This window comes from Camellia sinensis, chromosome 8, assembly GCF_055761805.1.
Source record: "Camellia sinensis isolate YWXY chromosome 8, ASM5576180v1, whole genome shotgun sequence".
Lineage (NCBI taxonomy): Eukaryota > Viridiplantae > Streptophyta > Magnoliopsida > Ericales > Theaceae > Camellia > Camellia sinensis.
In genome coordinates this window covers 165,322,565-165,343,071 of record NC_138968.1, presented here as the reverse complement: position 1 = coordinate 165,343,071, position 20,507 = coordinate 165,322,565, and the positions used below count along the sequence as shown (strand labels likewise).

General features: G+C 33.5%; 2 protein-coding genes across 7 annotated transcripts; one reads left to right on the top strand and one right to left on the bottom strand.

The window, feature by feature from the left end:
• Positions 1 to 645: 645 nt before the first annotated feature.
• LOC114303113 (peroxisomal (S)-2-hydroxyacid oxidase GLO4-like) lies at positions 646 to 13,945 on the bottom strand. 4 transcript variants are annotated; one of them, XM_082884043.1, is made up of 11 exons: positions 13,825 to 13,945; positions 5,983 to 6,089; positions 4,509 to 4,562; positions 3,066 to 3,646; positions 2,922 to 2,968; positions 2,773 to 2,850; positions 2,552 to 2,676; positions 2,313 to 2,370; positions 2,084 to 2,146; positions 1,263 to 1,332; positions 646 to 787 (listed from the first exon to the last, which is right to left on the bottom strand). In XM_082884043.1, exons 4-11 carry the CDS (start codon positions 3,148 to 3,150, stop codon positions 666 to 668), a joined length of 648 nt encoding a protein of 215 aa, XP_082740169.1. In that variant the 5' UTR covers positions 3,151 to 3,646; positions 4,509 to 4,562; positions 5,983 to 6,089; positions 13,825 to 13,945; the 3' UTR covers positions 646 to 665. The 4 variants fall into 4 exon arrangements, with proteins under 4 accessions (XP_082740169.1, XP_082740168.1, XP_082740170.1 ...); XM_082884042.1 differs by having other exon boundaries at positions 5,983 to 6,171; positions 13,838 to 13,945; XM_082884044.1 differs by having other exon boundaries at positions 13,838 to 13,945.
• LOC145797287 (uncharacterized) lies at positions 7,531 to 12,524 on the top strand. 3 transcript variants are annotated; one of them, XR_014338609.1, is made up of 5 exons: positions 7,536 to 7,778; positions 8,630 to 8,717; positions 10,055 to 10,330; positions 11,422 to 11,553; positions 12,339 to 12,524. XR_014338609.1 is itself a non-coding variant. In XM_082884041.1 (4 exons), the coding sequence occupies exons 1-4, from the start codon at positions 7,585 to 7,587 to the stop codon at positions 11,452 to 11,454; spliced, it is 591 nt and encodes a 196-aa protein (XP_082740167.1). In that variant the 5' UTR covers positions 7,536 to 7,584; the 3' UTR covers positions 11,455 to 12,524. The 3 variants fall into 3 exon arrangements, 1 of the variants encoding a protein (XP_082740167.1); XM_082884041.1 differs by having other exon boundaries at positions 11,422 to 12,524; XR_014338610.1 differs by having other exon boundaries at positions 7,531 to 7,778; positions 8,336 to 10,330; positions 11,422 to 12,524.
• Positions 13,946 to 20,507: the final 6,562 nt, after the last annotated feature.

Here is a 20,507-nt window from a genome sequence, read left to right as displayed (position 1 = left end):
TGCGAAAAGTGATATTTTCCCGACCAAATTTCTTAGTCGCCAATTATCACATTTGGCGACCAAAAAGTTTGGTCGCCAATTATTACATTTCACGACCAAATTTTTTGGTCGCCAATTATCACATTTTGCGACCAAAAAAATTGGTCGCCATTTGTGTCTTTTTGCGACCAAAACTTTTGGTTGGCAAAAGTGAGATTCCACGACCAAGAGCTGTTTTGGTCGGCAATACATGTATTTTTTGCGACCAAAATTCTTGGTCGGCAATTGTCATTTTTTGCAAAAAAAAATAATTTTGGATGTCGCGACTAATAAATTGGTCGTCAAAGCAGGAAAACAATACACCTGTAATCATGTTATAATTCAATCAATCCATAATAAACCTATAATTTTAAAGCATCATTCAAATTAACTGAATCATTAACATTCGACACAATGCATAATTCATTAACATTCGACACAATACAATTATTCTAAGTTTTCATTCACAAGTCACATCCATGTAGCATAACAATTTGAAACATAACTATTTGTTATCCATGCGCAGCTATCAACAAATCAAAACTACTAATATTTGTTATCCATACACATCCATCCAAAAATATTTAATCCTCCCAAAAATGCTTATACTACCAAGTAGTCTTGTACAATTTGGCTTCGTGAACTTGTTAAGAAATATGTTGGGGAGGGTGCTCGTCTGGTTCGTGAACTTTTGATCCACTTTTCCCAACTTTTGATCCACTTTTCAATGATGGCCCCATCGATATTGTTTTAGCCACTTCAAATGTTTCTGGGAACAAAGAAAAATTATGTCACTATGAAACAACACTACCGAACAAAGATAATAAAACCTCAACAAACTTCACTACAACAATCCCAGCAACCCCTACTTCCGTAGCTTTTATTGCTGCCAAGAGTAGCATACCAGATCATCAGCAATTTTTGTTTCTCACAAATAAACATGAGTAGAAAACAAGAAATATTCAAGACCTATGAAACAAGAAAATTATAAATGGGTTTGCTAAAGCTCATATTATCCAAAAATATAGGGGTCCTATATAGCTATTCCTTCTAGAAATAAACATAAAAACAAGAAATTCTTCAAATTTAATGGTTTTTTGTTTTGTGGCCCTTACATTGATTTTGAAAAAAAAAAAAAAAAACTTTGATTGATTTTTCAGCTCCTGTGAAGAGGTTCTCTCATTTATAAAGTCAAAAAGAAAAATTAGAGAGATACAAACATCTAAACAGAGTCATGAGCTTACCATCTTCAGCTGTCAGGACCCCTTTGACTAGAATTGGCAAACTAGCGACAGACCTTAACCAGTCTATGTCCTGCAAAGTTTTGAATAAGATTTAACATAAAGGAAATCAATTTATGACCTTGATGACTTCTGTATTTACCAACCAAAAAATCAATTATTTTAAGTATGCAACCACACCAACAGAAATATTTTTGGCGGTGGCTTTCAGCTCCATCAACTGTGTGACCTTGTGAAAGACCTCAAATGACTAAAACACAGGCACCTTTATGCCAATTCGGTCCCTATAGTTCCAAATGACTAAAACACAGATAGATTATTGTAGTAGCCCCTATATTTTCCAATTGATAACTGTAGACTATTTTTAACAAAAATGGGACCAAATTGACACAACGGGCAAACTACATGGACCACCTATGTAATAAAATTTTTGTTCATTTTTCCATTTTGCCTATGAAGAATGGGCACATGAAGAGCATGTGGGCTATCTTCTGTCAAAAAATCTTGACCATCATTACCAATTGGACCAATTAGATGCAAAATGGAAAATTAAAAGGTAAAATTGTTGCAATTGAAACTACAAAGATTAAATTGTCACAAGGCGTAAATTATAGGGACTTGTATCGTAATTTGTCCCTAAAACATATAACTACTACAATAATATTCATATATATATATATATAGCAGTACAATTAAAACAGCTTTTCAAATGATGTTTCTAAGCAAAGGAAATGTTTGGCTCAAGAGTAACACCTTCAACAAAAGTTAACTGTGAAGTCAAATTATCAATTAACACACATAGACTATTGCTCTATGGTTTATACCTTCCAACACAGAGAAGGATCAAGCGTCTCTGCTGCAAAAGCTGCAAGCTTTGAGCCATTATCCTGCAAAATAAGTAATCTATGTTAGAGTTGTAAATCTTGTATCAGACTGGTTACAGCTAGTATTAGAGAAATATGCAACCATGTATCATACAACTAACACAAAAAACAACTAATACACTGTCTGCAAGCATGTTTAAATGCATATATTAGGAAACAAATAACTCACCGAAACTGCTTCAGTTGACAAGAGACCTTCTAAGTTCTTCGGCTGAGGTGCAATCATTCTGAACAAGTGATTGTGTTTGGATTATTAACGTGATGCATGGGGAAAAGTTCATTTAATTATAGATAATAAATATCAGTGAATTTCCAAATATTGGAGGGAGAAAATTATTCATTAATGTGAAGGACATTGAAGGTATTAGTAGCGGAAATTATATGAAAGAGAAGGAAATGAAATTTCACTTGTTCTTAATGTCTGCTTCCCTTCGACCAAGCCTAGGGGTATCAACAGTAAGCATAATAGCCTTGAACCCATTTCTTTCGGCTCTTTGCACTAACACAGCTGTTACATCCCTTCTTTTATATACCTATGAACAGAGGATTACCAAACTGTGAATCCTAAAGAACGATAAAGATTCCTATGAAGAAACTTAAGTTTATTAGAGCTGAAGAGAGTAGAATACATATGTTTGAAAAAAGCGAATGGCATTGCAACTGGAAGCAACCTCCTCCACGGTGCAGTCAGCCGAAAAGGACATTGCCTGTAATGAGGGACAGCTCAGCAATCAACAATGCAAAGTAAAAAGGAATTAGAGTATGAGAGTATCAATACCATGATGGTGTTACATGCAGCAGCTGCTCTGGCTGTTGCAACCTCTCCTGATAAAAAATATTTTTAAAAAAATTAAAAAATTCAAAGATGAAATCATAAGTACACATAAATTTCACTCAAAATCCCTTCTAAATGAAATTAGACCTTCAGCACGAGCCAACTTATGCAATCCAGTTGGAACGATCATGATTGGTGCCGAAGTTGGGTAACCCAATATAGTGGTTGACATATCTGTTCTGCTCACATCTACAAGAACTCTTGGCTGAAAACTGAGAAAATCCCCAAAAAAAATAAAAAATAAATAAAAATTGGCGTAAGGTGGTGTCCCTGTTCGCTAATAAGAATAAGAGGTGTAACAACACTTAACGTGATTCTACGGAACGTTTCCATGTTCTCTCTTAGTGTGTGCTGGTCCTCAGCTCCCCCATTGTAGAAGTCAAAGTACATCTTCGGAAGAGCTCGCCTTGCCAGTTCTTGGAACTCATTCACATTGACCGGTTCTGATGCCATTTTTTCTGAAAACACAGTCCCCACTAGCTGACTCTAACATTCCAGTAATAAGTAACCCCTAAAAATAGTCTTCTTGGCCTTTTCAAATAACAGTCTTCTAGCAGGAACTCTTATCTGCTGCATGACATTGACCTCTGTGTCACTCCTTAAATCAATCTCACACTACTTTTCATTCTCTCAAAACCTTTGAGTTGATAGGAAACCTCTCTAAGAACCTGGGAAAAACAAAGTATGCTAAATATAATAGAAGGTTGGGATTAAACCAAGTTATAGAGGGATACACATTCAAAACAGTAATCATTATATTTTTGTGACACATTCTATATTTTAATTCGATAATTGAATGAGTGAAGAAACAATAGACACAGCCACAGGTTGGGCTACCCACCATCTCAATATAATCATTGACCCAACTATGGATCAAAAGATAAAAAATTACTTTCTGTTATTTCAATGTTTCCCTCTTCAATTAGGTGTTTCTCAATCCATTGATATATATCCCTCCTATGGTTTTGGCAACCTGTTGGGCTATAAAATAGCAGAAGTCACACATTGTATTACACTGTTTAGTAGGTAATTATCCAGAATCAGATAAAAGATATAATCTAACTGCACTCACTCAAAAAAAAGTGTTCTTATCCCAACAGATTAATTTTGTTTGGTTTGTTTTTCTTGTTTTCAGAATAAAATAATAATAAAAAGTTTGAAAACATCCATCGTTTCCTTCATTTGTGCAAAAACAGCTTTCAAAAATTTAAAAACTATTTTTTAGTGTTTCTTTAATAAAAAAAAGTTTTCCATATTTTTCGAAATATGAAAACAGAAAAATGAAAATGATACCAAACAGATTTAAAGTTTATTCCATAGAAAATGTACTAGTTGAATTGCAATATTTTCTCTCATGTATACAACAAATTTCCAAAGTACCACCAAGAATACATAAACTGGTACATCCCACTGATATTGCAAATGCACGAGTGTCTCTACTTGCAAAAAATAAATGAAAGGCAGCATGGAAAAATACCCAATGATGAACTTTATAATGAAGATGCTGAGAATACTAGTCAGGGTGCTAACCGATCAATTTTCCATACTCTTTTTCCGTCAATCATTTCAGGGGAATATCATATCCTGTCAAAGGAATGAAATTCTATATTACCAGTGGTATTCACCATCATGTACAGAAACAATAGTTACCTGAATCAAATAAAAAACTTACAAAGAAATGGTTGATTATGCAACATGTGCTTATATATTTTGTTTCTAACATCTTTCCAACACCAAACATCATTTGCAATTAACACGCATTAAAATATGATCTGAAAATGAATGGAAAGATAAACTTAAATAATGGGGCAGAATAAGGAACTTTTCAAGCTAGATTCCAAAATGCTAAAATTCATCAAAAAGTGTGTGAAAATCAAATATGAAAAATGTAGATAGATCAGTCACAACTTAACAAAATGTAGGAAAATCTTGCTTACACAAAATACAGATTTATATAACATCGAAACAATAAGATCTACCACACAATACAATTTTCTTCGCTTTTTCCTTAAAGGTCATAGAATCCTCCAAATGTCCCATTTTATTTTTCTAATAATAATGATAAAGTGTCCCATATTGCTCTCCCTTTTGTCGCTCACACAAACTTCTAAAACTACTCATGAAACTATGGGAGAGAGTAGTTGAACAGAGATTAGGATATGCAGCAATAGTTTTAAATGAGTAATATGGCTTGATGCCGCAAAGATCCACTATGGAAGCTATTTTTCTACTTAATCGACTAATGAAAAAATATAGGGAAAAGAACAAATATTTCCATATAGTGTTTATTCACTTACGAAAAGCATATAGGGTTATTATGACGAAATCTGTTTTGAGTCTTTGAGATGGTATGGAAATGTGAAACATAAATAGTTAATGCATCTATAAGAAGGAGTGATTTAATCCACATTGATGTTGCTAAAAAAAATATATAGGCAGTGAGGTTATGAGATGAAGACATGATTAATCTAAACTTAATTGAGATGACTGACTTCAAACAGATGCAAGTTAATTAATTATATGTACCGTATCAAGCCATTTTTTAAACCATTCTATAGCTGAATTCTGAAGACGTTAGATGTTCAAATCCTGATCTTTAATTAATTTTTTTGCCCTTGTGTGGAACAAGAAAACTTCCCAAGCAAAACCATTTGAAGTTTAGAGTTGTCTTTTGTGTTAGGCAAGATTGATGTTAGTTTCTCTAGTTTTTTTTTTTGAACCTCATTGGCATGGGCCATCATATCGACAGCAAATTCAGTGATCAAATCAAAGGCCCACACTAGGCTTAAGGTCAGTCCTAATTGAGAGCCATTGATAAGTAGATTACATGCTCATGCAGATAAACAGGGTAACATGCATTAAAATCATGTACTTACTAATACCCCGAGGAGCAAATATTTTAAATGACGCCTCAACCGCTTATTTGCCATTGATTGGCAGATTACATGCTCATGCAGATTTTTAATGGGTTTTTTTTAATCAGAACTCCAAAGAAATAACTTACTTGGCAATATTTATGTGATCCATCTCTGTCAGCATAAAGATTTCCAGGATTGTTGCATATGGGACACCATTTTTGCAGTCAAAAAAAAGTATGCAGTCTCTTTATTGCTACAATTTGATTAGTCTCAAGATTAAGACCTTTTTGAACAATACCGTAGGCGCTGAGTCCAATAACCTTACCCAGCTTATACTGCCAATTCAGCAGCTTTAGTTTATTGACAACACACAACATATGTAAATTGATTAATGATGATTATGATATTGAACTACACAAGCACAACACATATCCTTAATAAATTCAATTATGCCAACCGGTAGAGATATGTGATGTCGTACAAGTATAGCTAGAGAAAGAAGCAGCAGAGAAAAGGAAGACAATTTTAGATATGAATGTTCACAATATATTGGTTTCACAATATTATAATATTATCATTTCAAAATTATAAAATTGTATCACATCATCTATTTGTATACTAATTAATTTTCCAAGTCTGTTTAAAGTGATGGTTATGTTTGATTGGTAAAAATAACATATGAGACTAAGAGTTATAAATCTCTCCCATGGTGCAATTAGCATTTCTGTAGGGTAGGATCGCTAACTTGAGTTCAACTTACATTAAATCGTTAAAAATTCGTTTAAGCTTATCATATAATTAAGTCAAATTTGAACATATTTTAAAACTCATGAATTTTTTAAGCTTAACTTTCACCATAAAACTGTATATATATTTAAAAAAATAAAAAATGAAAACCTATATATATTTTAAAAAATATAAATAAAAAACTCAAATAACTCAAACTCAACTTCATTTAAACAACTCAAAACTCAACTCATTTACAACTGAGCCACATTAGACAAAACTTTCCGTGAAAACATGGCTTTACTCAATCCTACACTACCACAAAAATAGTTAAAGATCACACATTAACAAAAAAAAAAAATCTCACTTTTATTAGAAGTGTGATAAAAAAAAATTATATTGATATTTTAATCACACTTAATTTGATTGAGTGTGATAATATTTATTTTTTATGTCACTTTTCAATTAAGTGTGATTATATATATATATATATTTTTTAATCACACATTCTAATTAAAGTGTGATTATATATACACTACTACTTTTTAATCACACTTTTTAAATAGGTATGATTATATATATATTTTTTAATCACACATTCTAATTAAAGTGTGATTATTTATATATTTTTTAATCACACCTTCTAATTAAAGTGTGATTATATATACACTACTACTTTTAATCACACTTTTTAAATGGGTGTAATTATATATATATATATATATATATATATATATTTTAATCACACATTCTAATTAAAGTGTGATTATAGATATATTACTACTTTTTAATCACACTTTTTAAATAAGTGTGATTGTATAAAATATTCCAAATTAATTTTTATATAAAATATACAATTCCCAATTTTTTTTTTTAAAAAAAAAAAAAATCCCCAACACCAAAACACAAATAAAAAAAAAATTCAAAATACATTAACTCTTTGGCTACTTTTAATCAAAAGGAAAGTAGAAGACTGGGTTCATTAGAAGGCGAGATCTCTCTCTCTCTTTCGCTCTTTCGCTATGGCGACAACACCAGCGTGTCTAGGTAACCGCTCTCCTCTCAATTCTCTTCTCTCGCTCTCACAGACGCTCACAATCTCTCTCTCTCGTAGACCGGCGTCTACAGATCTCCCCATTTTCTCACTCTCTAGCAGTGGCGGTAACTCCCCACCGATGACAACATCGGCGTCTCTAAATCTCCCTCCAACATCCAGGTATAGTTCTCCTCTCTTTTAGGTCATTTTTTTCGAGCATGAAATGAACACTAGGCTGAGCATAGTTGGGATTGTATATCCTTTATCGCTCTTCTCTCCCTCATAATCTCTTTTCTCTTGTGTGTCTAGAATGAATACATAGGAATTTTTTTGTTATATATGCCAGTGTGTTGGGTTGATTCTCTTCAGTGTGTCTAGAATGAATACATAGCAATTTTTTTAGTTTGGGATCAGCACCGTCCAATGATATCAGGTCTGTCAAGATCCCCTCCTCTATATTTATTTCTCATCAATATATACATGCTATGTATATTTGTACATATGTAATAGATGGTAGTCTATAAATGTTGTCTAATATTATTAACCTCTAACTGTTTGAAAAAATGCCTGACTCAAAAAAAAAAAAAAAAATATTTGTGTTGGCACAATGAGGTTACTTTAAGAGTTCCACTCTCTTGTCCCTGTTTTATGCATATTTCTGTTTGGTGTTTATGTGTTAAGAGAGATTGGATGGGGATGAAGTCAAAGAGGTAACAGGGGATAGTTTCATTTATTAGTTAAATGATTATTGAAGAGGAGACTGAGGATAGTTTCATTTATCAGTTCAATGAAATTGGCCGTAAGATCTCAACTGGAGAATGGTTTGTATCTGAGGGTGAGCTGTTCTTGCTCGCGATGATGGTTCTTGTTCCTTTTATGATATTGCCAACTGTGATGGTTCTGGATGTATGCAAAATGAAATTCACTGCAACTATATGGTCATTTAGTTAATCCTGTCGCAAAATTAGGAGAAGCTCTTTCAGCTTGAAATATGGTAGTTGAGTTAATTTTTTGATTTACTTGGTGTGTAGTGATAATTTGGTTGAGGAAGCTGCACGTGGTGGATCTGCTGGCAAATCTTTTAGAGAGAGATATAAGGAAGGATTTTCTGAATTGGCGGTAACTTTTGTAGACATTTCTTTAATGCTCCGCTTTAAGGGTTTGGGATTGTTAGTTTTAGTTCTTTCTTTAGGTTTGTTATTCAAAATCTGATTGTGCAATAAATGAGCAAATGCCTATCTTAAAATTGAGGCATCCTGTGACCAAAACTGAACAATTAATCGTAAAAAATTCAATAAATCCAATTACGCAATCTGCTTTAGTTACTCAAATCTAGATAAACTGGCTAACTTTTACGGTGAATCTTTTATCAGACTGAAGTATTGAAGCAATTATCATCCATGGGTCACCTGGTTGTTTGTGCTAAAAATGGTGCAGTTCAGAGCACAACTAATCTATATGTCTGTTGATTCCTCCGTTTCTCTACTTGTCTTGTTCTGCAGTACTAGTCTATTCTATTGTATTCAAACATCAAGTTTTGTTTTCAAACTCGATTTTCCAATTAATATTTATAGGGCATTATTGAGACACGGGCTTTCTATATGGATTGATGTCCCTCTAGAGGTGTACCAAATAATTTTTTTTTTTTTGCTGTTATGTTCATTTTATTCTCTAGGCATATCATGTGTGATCTGTCTTATTTCATTTCATCTTATGTTTACTTAGGCATGTGTTATGAAGTTAAAGGGGAAAAAATGAAAGCAAAGTTATCTATAATTTTCTTTATTTTCAAAATAATTGTTACTTAGAACGTATTTTTCTTTACTATAAATTTCTTCATTTCATCCCTTGTTCTTTTTTTTTTCTTTTTTTTTTTGAATATAAATTTCAAGTTTGGGTCGGTGAGGCCCATCGTGGGTTGTCTCTAACCATTTGTTACTTATAAAATATTTTTCTTTACTATAATTTTTTTCATTTCATGGCGTGTTCTTTTAATATAAATTTTCAAGTTTGGGTCGGTGAGGCCCATTTTGGGTTGTATCTAACCATTGACCAGAGCTTGTGCATAGTGGCATACGTACATGATACATCCCCCATTTTCTTCGTATTAATGACCTTCTACTGGCTACTTAGTTGAAGTCCCATGTCCCATTATGTGTCACACACGTACATGATACACTCTCGTTTTTCTTCATATTAATGACCACCTACTGGATGCTTAGTTAAAGTCCCATGTCCCATTATGTGTCACATCAGTCATGTTGCCCATTTTGTTTGGGTGTGGCCATGGCTACCTGTACTTGATGAAGAATCCAAAATGCTTACTATGCTGCTAGCTTAATTTGTTTCTTCTTAACCAGCTTGAAGATTTTGAGCCAAAATGACGAATGTCTCCTTGTTGAGTTTTTTCTTTATTTTTGCAATGTGTTGAGGGTTGGCATTTGTCAAAATGATAGAGCATTGGAGCCGATGTGAACCAAAAACTATTCAGGGGTTTCGCGACAACAGCAGCAGTGAGGGAGGGCCACCTTGAGATTTTGGAGATCTTAGTTAAAGCTGGTGCTTCTCAGCCAGCTTGTGAGGAGGCATTGTTAGAGGCAAGTTATCATGGTCGTGCAAGGCATGTGGAGTTGCTCATGGGATCTGACCTGATTCGTCCTCATATTGCAGTGCATTCTCTTGTCACTGCATGCTACAGAGGGTTCATGGATGTGGTAGATGCTCTCATTAAGGTAAAAAAAATCATATTCACTTACTCAAATGGGCTGTCCAGCAGCAATTTTCATAAAATTTACATACTAAAAACATTGTAGCAAAACAACCAATGACTAGTGTTACATTAGGTTTATCATCCAATCACATCAACTAATTTATAAGAGACAAACATTATAGTCATTTCAATCATTAGGTTATCTTTGGTTTCCCTTAGCTTCACCATGGTCCTTCTGAGTATTGCTTTCTTTCCCGTCAGTCGTGTCATTTGAGTTAAATACAATAGTTGCAGCTTCTCTTCTCCGTAACACAAAGAATATGCTTACCATGTGGGCTCTCTTGTAAATTGAAGTGGTTGAAATGAGATGCTTTTCACTAAATTTCTCTAGACAAACATTTTGCTACTTGTCAATTTGCTAAGGTTGAATGGTTGAATTATTCAGACAGATTCTGTGTTTTTTTCCTCAAGTAGTGTAAGAAGAGTGCCATGTGCAAATTGGAACATTTACTGCTATGTGTTTAATAGGATCTGGGGACTAGTTAATCTCTTGAATGAATCTCTCTATGCTTTATATCTTGCTAAATTAGCATGCCATTTTGATATAATAGTTGTTGCCTATTTGCAGTGTGGAGTGGATGCAAATGCCACTGATCGGGTGTTGCTTCAATCTTATAAGCCTTCTCTACACACGTGAAGTCACAGACCATAAATTTTCAATTGAAATTTATGTGTTTTGTTTCTTAATTGTTTTATATTTGTTGAACATTTTCCAGTATATTTGCAACAGTTCTGTGAGTCATCCTTTTCTTTGATTGATTTAATATGAAAGCTTAGTTTTGCCAAGTGGTTTTTAGTTTGACTTTCTGTGGAGTGCTAGATATCTAGTGTACTAGGATGGCGGCCTCTTGGTGTCTTTAGTTAATACTTAGCTTAATTTATTTATCCATAAAAAGAAAAAAGAAAACTGTTTATTTTAACTTCTTTTGATTATATTTTTGAAGTCTATAGTTATGATATTCTATTCAATCCTTATGTTTTTACATTTTCAGTTGATGGTTTTGTAATACTAAGAAACTCTTGCTAACTTTTGCATATAATAATACTCAACAGGGGTGGAGCATACTCCTCTATCAGACAAGTTAGGATTATGTAAACCTTGGTGGAATTGCTCAACACTCAAATACTGGAACAGTGGGGATTGTTCATTTGTTTGTTCTTTTGGAGTTGACCCATCTTGACTTGGTATGTTAATTGCTTTTCTTTCTCTACCTTGATTTGAGTTTTAATTTTTGTTGGGATTTAGTTTAGTTTACTCTCTCTGTTGATGTGTTGCCATAATAAATTTTTGATAAAATCTTTTCAAGGCTATGATTTACTAATATGTGTTTATATATACCGTTCAATCATGCTCCATAGGCTACAAGAAAACCAGTCTTCATATAAAGAGTGAGGATAATATTGATAAATCCAAATCCCGTAACTTGCTCTCTTTTGTTATTTCATAATTGGAGAGTGAACCAATTATGCATTTTTTTCTTTTATTTATTTATTTTTAATTTCAAATTAGTTGGATTATGAATTAATGGAGTCGAGTAAAGTTGAGTTCTTGTTTGCCAGAAGCTAAATTAAAAAAATTACACTGTGTTTAAAGTGATTTGGTGAGAAATGAAGAGAGAGAGAGAGGGGGGGGACTCTTTTTTATGTTTGGTTTATAATTTTGGATTTGTTGGTTCTATATATATTTGGTTTTATGACTTTAAAATATCTGGCCATACATTGAAGATTTTCATTTTGGATTTATTGATTCTATGTATATGTCATATTTGTATATGGTAATACAAATATTTTATATTAGTAACAATCAATGCCATTATTCATTTTCTATTGATGCAAGGGATGAAGAGTCAGTGTGATGAGAAATTGTCCGATTTTGTCTTTTGTAAGACAAGAACAGTCTCTACAAAAATAGTAAGTCTATTCATATGCTTCTAGTGGTTTCTGAATTAATTTGTGTTTTTATTTTTCAGGTCAGAAATTTCCTGGAGAGATGCAAAATACGGTCAAAGAATTCAAGAACTTAGCTTTTTTTCAAGTTTTTTTTTTCATTTTTTAATATATGTAATCACAGTTAAAAACTTTTTTATTAATTCCTTTATATATACTTTTGAACATTTAACTTTCATTTATGAAATATATGACGTTATTCCATTCAATATATAGTATATAGTGTGTATTATATTCTTCAAATGCGCGTCCAAAAATAATATTGATTATTCTTCAAATATGTTGAATTCTTTTTTTTATCACAGGTTTTATTAGTTATTAATCACACTTAAAAGATGTGATCTAAATGTTTTCAATCACACTTAAAAGATGTGATCTAATTGTTTTTAATCACACTTAAAAGATATGATCTAAATATTTTTAATCACACTTAAAAGATGTGATGAAAGCATTTTTTAATGACACTTAAAAAGTGTGATTAAAAATGTTCCCTTTTAATCACACTTTCAAAGACCACACTTTAATAAAACTTAAAAGGTGTGATTAAAAAACATACATCACACAAAAAAAGTGTGATCTTTATCTGTATTTGTAGTAGTGCTAGGTGTAGATCCCCATATCCTTCAGTACCAAGTAAATGGCTTCCACACTAGTCCAATTTTCTCTTTTTAGCACCTGGGACATTGCATAAACTAATGGCTAAAGCAACCTCTCTCTAATTTGTAAAACAAATTAAAAGCACTAATCAACAATGTCAAAAGGGAATGCTCACTGTGCACCGTCCTAAAAGCATATCTCTGCCAACATTTAGGCCATGTTTGTTTGGGCGGACTGGATTAGCATTCCCATGACTAATAGTCCTAAGACTACGAATCCGTTGGATTATGTATCCTATCTTAACTAATAGTCAAGTTTAAAATAATTAATCCGTACTTCAATTGTTTAACCAAACATCGGATTAATAATTTTATTGGACTATTAGTCCAATCCCAAGCTCATGTCCACCCAAACAAACATGGCCTTAGTGTTAATCTTATCCATTAACACTAACCCAAATAGTCAATTACCAACAAATCACGTGTATCATTAAGTTCAAGCACAATACCAAGAGAGTCTAATCCAGGACATCCAAATTAATAGTCCGTCCAAAATTCCAGGCAGTTTAATTAATAATTATTGCCAATGACTCCATACAATAGAAACCAGCAAGCCCACCTAGATTTCAATTACATAATCATACATTTTATGTCAAAAAACCAAAATCAATGTATCCCAAACAAATATTCTTTCCAAAGGTTAGTTGAGGATATTTGGAACCCTAATGTCATTTTGCTTTGTAGATAGATTGCAAGTCACAGATTCCTCACATCTTTCACCACCTACTGATGTGATACCAAAATCGATCATGAATTTCCTTCACAAGTATGTTCAAATTTGAGTTTTAACAAACGAGTTACCTTAATGAATCATCCATAAAGTGCATCAATATGAATTTCCTTAACGAGTTACCTTAATGAGTTACCTTAACAAACGAATTTCCTTCACAAGTATTTTTCCCATCGACATCCCCATGGTGGAGTCTTCTCGTCAAAGCTCGTGATGTCATGAGTTAAGATTGTTATATAAGCCTGTTTAATTAATGAATCATCCATAAAGTGCATCAATATGAGGAACCAACAACACTGTTAACTACACTAAAGAACAAGGTAAAAAAATTCATCTCTATGCACCTACACAACATATAAAAAGAAATCGCAGTTGGCTAATGACCGAATTGTGAGCACTAAGCACCTTCCCACTAATTCTACTTTCTAGATGTATAATCTGCCAAGGCTAGGCTCTATCATGAATTTGTCCATTAAATACAAAAACAACACTCTACCTGCTGTTTCTAAACAATTTACCAAGTGAAAGAAGTTGTTCACCAGCAACAATAATAAAATAAAACAACATAAACAATTGATAAATCAAGAATTTCCCAAGAACCTTAAGACAATATAACCCTCTGTTTGATTGCTGAGGAAAAACAAAAAAACAAAATGAAAATTTGAGGAAAAACAAAACAAAATGAAAATAAGTCATGTTGTAACCTTAGCCTCGTACAGTAGCAATTGGGCGGTGGTCAGCCTCCCGGAACAATCGCCGCCGCCGCTGATGAGGTTTTGGGTGTTTTGAAGAACAATAACCCCAACAAGAGGGAGGAGATTGAGAAATTGTTGAACCCTATGTCAAATCATGATTTCAATCAGATGGTTTCCTTTGGGAACCTGATCACTGATTTCCAAGAAGAAGAAGACAATGTTATGATTGATGATAATGTGGGTTTTACTGTTGTGTTTGACGAGGAAGAAGAACAGGAGGAAGAGAATGGGTTTTACTGTTGTGTTTGACGAGGAAGAAGAACAGAATGGTTTTGATGATGATGATCTTAAAGTTGAGACCAAGCTTTTGGGTCATCTCCAATTCGATAATTTCAGCCTTGTTAAGTGTTTGTTGCAGAACCGATTGAAGATTGTGTGGTGTACTCGTCTAGCCAGGGTCGAGGATCAGGAGACGAGAGAGAAGATTGAGGAAGAAATGTTGGAATCTGGATTGGAATTGGCTGCAATTCTTGAGCAGTTGCCAACCGATTGAGAGAGAGAACACAGAGAGAGGGAGAGTAGGAGACAGAGGAGATCAGGGCCTTCTTTTAATTTTTTTTTTGTTTTCCAGGTACAAAACGACGTCGTTTTTACTTTGGCGACCAAATTTTTTTTGTCGCCAAAAAATTTCATTTCCCCCCTCCCTGTTTGAAATTTCCCTCCCAAACACTTTTGGCGACCAAAACACCACATTAGTCGCAAAAAAGCTACCTTCGGCAACAAATTTTTTTAGTCGCTAAATCTCAATCAATTGCGACTAAAATATTAGTCACTAAAAGTACAAATTTGGCGACTAAATTTTTTTGGTCGCCAAAATGTAACCTTCCGCGACCAAATTTGAAGTTGGTCGCCAAAAGCATACCAATTTCTGCGACTAACTCATTTTTGGTCGCCAAAATGTGACCTTCTGCGACTAACTCATTTTGGTCGCCAAAAATATTGATCATTCGCGACTAATTAATATTTTGGTCGGCAAATGTCATTTTTTTGCGACCAAAAATTTTTTGGTCGGCAAAAGTGGTCGCCAAATGTGTAAATTCTTGTAGTGGTTCCAATCTCCCAATTTAAATTTTCCGATTTTTTGATTAAAAAAAAAATCTTAGCATTTATTAACTTCTCCTAACTCCCAAGTCTTACCCTCATAATAACACTTTAATGCATTAAGAACAAGTATAAAAAAAAAATATCTTTGAAATCCAACACATATGAATTCCTTGAAAAGTCCCAACACATATGATTATTATCCCTCATAATAACACTTTAATGCATTAAGAACAAGCATAAAAAAAAATTTCTTGAAAAGTCCAACACATCTATCTATATTTATACTATTTATTAAGCAAAAGGAGATTTTTAACCCCAAGGCCTGTGGGAGCTTCAATATCCCAATATGAATTTTCTAAATTTTTTATTAAAAAAAAAAACTCAGCATTTATTGATTTGGTCAAAATCCCCTGATCAGCATTTATTAACTTTTTTCAATCCACGTGTCTTTCCACATGCCTGCATTTATTGATTTGGTCAAAATCCCCTGATCAGCATTTAAAATCCCCTCATACAAATAATTATAGATACAATCTGTGTATAGTTACTACAGTATCCTTTTCAACTTCTCTCAAACACTATAATTAGTGATAAGATTGTTAAATTATTTTTATAAAAAATCTTTAAAAACATAATTTATATATTAAAAAAAATCTAAAATAAATATAATTATCTATAATTATCCCGTGCATAGCACGAGTGATAGGCTAGTTGATTTATATCACAATATTAAGAGAAATAAAATTTTGTTCCAATGAGGTCATGGGTTCAATTCTCCTTAGGGGAGTTGAATTAAGGGAGCGCAAGCACTTAGGTGCTTTGCCAAGGGTGGGGAGATTTTCTCCCATAGGTGCTAATCTAACAACTAACAACTAACATTTGCCGATAAAAAAAAAAAAAAAAAAAGAGAAATAAAATTTAAAAAAAAATAAAAAACAAACAGACAAAAAGAGGACATCTATTTGGATTATTGAAATTAACTACTCCAAACACACACACAAAAAAAAAAAACCATTCAGGAACCGCCGCCGCCACCACAGCCGTCGCCGCCGCCGCTATGACCGTGACCACCATCGTGACCACCACCACTATGACCGTGACCACCACCACCACCATGACCGTGACCACCACACGTGACCACCACCACCACCATGACCGTGACCACCACCACCACCACCACCACTGTGACCGTGACCGTGACCGTGACCACCACCGTGACCGAAACCGTGACTGTGACCGTGACCGTGACCACCACCGTGACCGTGACCACCACCACCACCATGACCGTGACCATGACCGTGACCACCACCATCACCGTGACCGTGACCACCACCATCACCACCACCACCACCATCACCATCACTACCACCACCATCATCACCATCACTACCACCACCATCACCACCACCGTCACCACCATCACCATCACCACCACCATCACCACCATCACCATCACTACCACCACCACCATCACCATCACTACCACCACCATCACCACCACCGTCACCACCATCACCACCATCACCATCACCACCACCATCACCGTGACCACCACCATCACCACCGCCACCATCAAAACAAAAGCACCAGTCGCGGCAGTCAATACGGGTATCGCGTCTCTTCTTTTGATTCTTATTATCTCTATCAGAGTTACGCTTAGCACAAGCAAAGATGATCATAGACATGATCGCACCTGACATAAGAATTATGTAAACATAGATCATGAACCCAGAACCATTAACCACAAGTCCTTCTTCACCTGTTATTCTTGCACCACCACCCACAACATCAAAGTACCTTGCCATCTCTGTGTCTCGATCAAGTTCTGAAGATTGAATATGCTTTTATAACTATATACATAAAACTTGCTATGGCATATTTATGCAGATATTTCACCTTATCACCAGCATTCTCATGCCCAGTTTTCTTGCATTGGCCACCACACATTTCAATTTTGGACCCTTTCTCCAATTTGAAATTTCCACTGTATTTGTTGCTTTCATATGAATTTTCCAATTTGGCCAACTTTTGTTTTGGAGTTAATGACACTAGCTAACACAGTTTATTTTGGTTAGGGCATATTGAACCATATACTCCAATCAAGCGTATTTATATTTAATTATGTCACAAAAGTTGTAACTAGGATATGTAATAACAAAACTCATCGCTTATTAAAAAAATTATATATAGCTTAGTTGAGGGTTAATATTGAATAAATCTTATGGTTAATATTATTTTTTGAATAATAAAACGCCTTCAAGCATGGATAATTTTTTCTAGATAATGTTAAATTGTAACATAATAAATTAATAAAAACTGGTTTTCAATGAATAAAAACTTGATAGTAGATAATTTAACTTGAGAATGGAGGAACAACTCAAAATTTATTTTCAAAATAAATGAAAAATATTTTTATTTATTTATTATAATTTAGAAAAATTTGTAAACAATTTTTTTTTTTTTTTGAAAATACACGGACACCAAACAAATTTTTATTTATAAATTACTATTTTTCATTAAGTTTAATAGCTAAAATATTTTTTTTCATTGGTTTTACTCAACGAAAGTAAGCAAATGGTTTAGATTGAAACAAATTAAAATATTAGAGTTCAAATTGTCAAATTAAAAACCTAAGGCTTATTTTTGTTATAAGCGTGAAACTTTGGAGTTTTATTTATTTTTATTTTTATTTTTTTGTAATTTTTACTATAATTACATAGAATATTCTGTGGCATATTTTTCTCGCATTGATCGCAACTGGATTTTAATTTTATACACTGTTTTTCCCATTTTTCCAAGTTGAAAATGAAAATTCACGGGAAATTGTTATTGGTTTTTTTCTGGGAGGGGGCACTGTTTGTTTCTTTCATATGAAGCTTAAACTTGTCAAATTTTATTGGGATATATTAAATTTTCATTACGATTTGGAAATACACAATACAACCAATAGTACATAAATTTTGCGTAACTATATTGTTTTCTTCCTTTATATTTAAATTCACTTACAAAAAATGTTTTCATCTTTTGTACACTAAAATATATACTTTATCATTACTTATCCTTGTGTCCTTATATTCTCTGTATTAATTTCATTTGATATCTTATTAAAAAAAAAAGCCATCAATATAATTATGTTAAATTTGTAGATTTTATTTTTTATTTTTTAAATTTGAAAAGGTCAGTATAACTTATCCTTTATTTTGCTTCACTTGTTTTCTTTTGTTTAAGAGTTTTTATCGTAAGATAATTTTATTGGGTAGATTGATAATCTTGACACCGAATCGTATGTTTCACGGATTCAATTTGAGAGAAATAGTTGGGCTTGATGGATTCATTTTAGAGCCCATTTTAGTTATTTAAACCATTCACTTTTTAAAATTTGTTAAGTAAAAAATAAGGAAAATTAGTCTGAGGTTCCTCTTCCATTTTTGGTAATGAAAGAGATCCACAATATTATTTTTTGATGTCTAAAGTCCCTAAACCCCACACCCATTTATCACAAAGAAATTTGATATATTTCACACTCTCTATCTCTCTCTCTCCTGCTGCTAGGGGTGGGCAACGGTTTATCCGAACCGCTCAAACAGCCCAACCCGCATATAAATAGGCAGTTTCACAAACATAATGCGGGCGGATGCGGTTTGAAATATGACAAATTTGCGGGTTGCGGTTTAAATCCGCAACCCGCAAAAACCGCCCGCACTTTAATTATTATTATTATTTTTATTATTTTTTATATACCAACTTTGTAACTTTTACAGGAGTACCATTATATTCTCTATGACACTAGGATCCTTATTTTTAAGTATTTCTCAACTTTCTTAATGACGTAGAATTATCAAGTTCTAAACTTGGTTTCTTATATGATTTTCATTAGTGATTCATCCACTTTTTTCTAATAAAATTTTCCTTCTGGTGGTCGATGAAACTTCTAGTTTGATTATTGATTACTGAACTGGCAATTCTAATTGAGTATACCCTTTAATGCATTGATATACATTTTTTTTCATGGCAAAAATGCTAGTGTAGGGTCTCTTTGTTTTGGGTACTTTCATTTAATGCATTGATATTTAATTTTTATTTGTAAACTTATCAGAAAGTTGTTATGACAAATATATAAAATGAATCTGATGCCTAAATTTGATAGGAAAAAAAAACTCAAAAATTAATTTTTAAAGAAAGAAGTATAAACTGTAAACCGCCAGCAACCGCCTGCACATTTGCAAACCCTATCCGCACAAACCGCACTGCGGGTGGTTGCGGGTTGACTTTTTCCCAAACCGCATAGATGCGGGCGGGTCAAAACTGAACCGCAAACCGCACAAAATCGATCCGCGAACACCCCTACCTACAGCTCTTCTCTCTCTCTCTCTCTCTCTCTCTCTCGTCGATCTCAAAGATGAGATCACTCCGTCTTGTAGCGCCCCCAAAATAATACAACAAAAATAACTCATATGCGGAATAAATATGAGAAACAACATACTTTCATATATTAGAGTTCACTGTTTAACAGCCAGTTAAATGCTATGTAGGCTTACATCTTTCTAAGTCATTGCTTGGTTACACAAATTGAGTCTCGCTCATTACATCTTAAGCCCTTGGCTTTATAAATAACAAACATACACACATAAGGCATAAAGAAGCTCTTGCTTCCTGAAAGTCCATCCATGCTATTGCCTTGGAGGAAACATCTCACCTGCACCTAAAAATGATATTCCCGTATAGGGTGAGCCAACAACCCAGTAGAGATAATCTAACACAATATATGAGGTTTAGCAAAGGTATAAATACTACATGCATAAACAATGCCGATACTAAAACATCCACAAGGCCTGCATATTCATTTGCCATTAAGACCTAACCTCATTCCATTTTCCTTCAATTCATTTCCAGTTTCTACATGCTACTCAATTCATAAGTTAAATTCATTATCTTTCAACAACCAAAATGAGACTACAACTCAATGGTTTTTCCGATTATGCAAAACACACATAAACACTTCAAATC

Bases quoted from the DNA above. Each gene is read 5' to 3' on its own strand.
- LOC145797287 (XM_082884041.1), top strand. From the start codon at position 7,585: ATGGCGACAACACCAGCGTGTCTAGGTAACCGCTCTCCTCTCAATTCT. The intron at 8,718-10,054 runs GTAACTTTTGTA...TCAAAATGATAG, and splicing joins AAGGATTTTCTGAATTGGCG to AGCATTGGAGCCGATGTGAA. The intron at 10,331-11,421 runs GTAAAAAAAATC...AATACTCAACAG, and splicing joins TGGTAGATGCTCTCATTAAG to GGGTGGAGCATACTCCTCTA.
- LOC114303113 (XM_082884043.1), bottom strand. From the start codon at position 3,150: ATGTCAACCACTATATTGGGTTACCCAACTTCGGCACCAATCATGATC. The intron at 2,851-2,921 runs GTATTGATACTC...CCCTCATTACAG, and splicing joins CTGCATGTAACACCATCATG to GCAATGTCCTTTTCGGCTGA. The intron at 2,147-2,312 runs GTGAGTTATTTG...CTTATTTTGCAG, and splicing joins TGTCAACTGAAGCAGTTTCG to GATAATGGCTCAAAGCTTGC.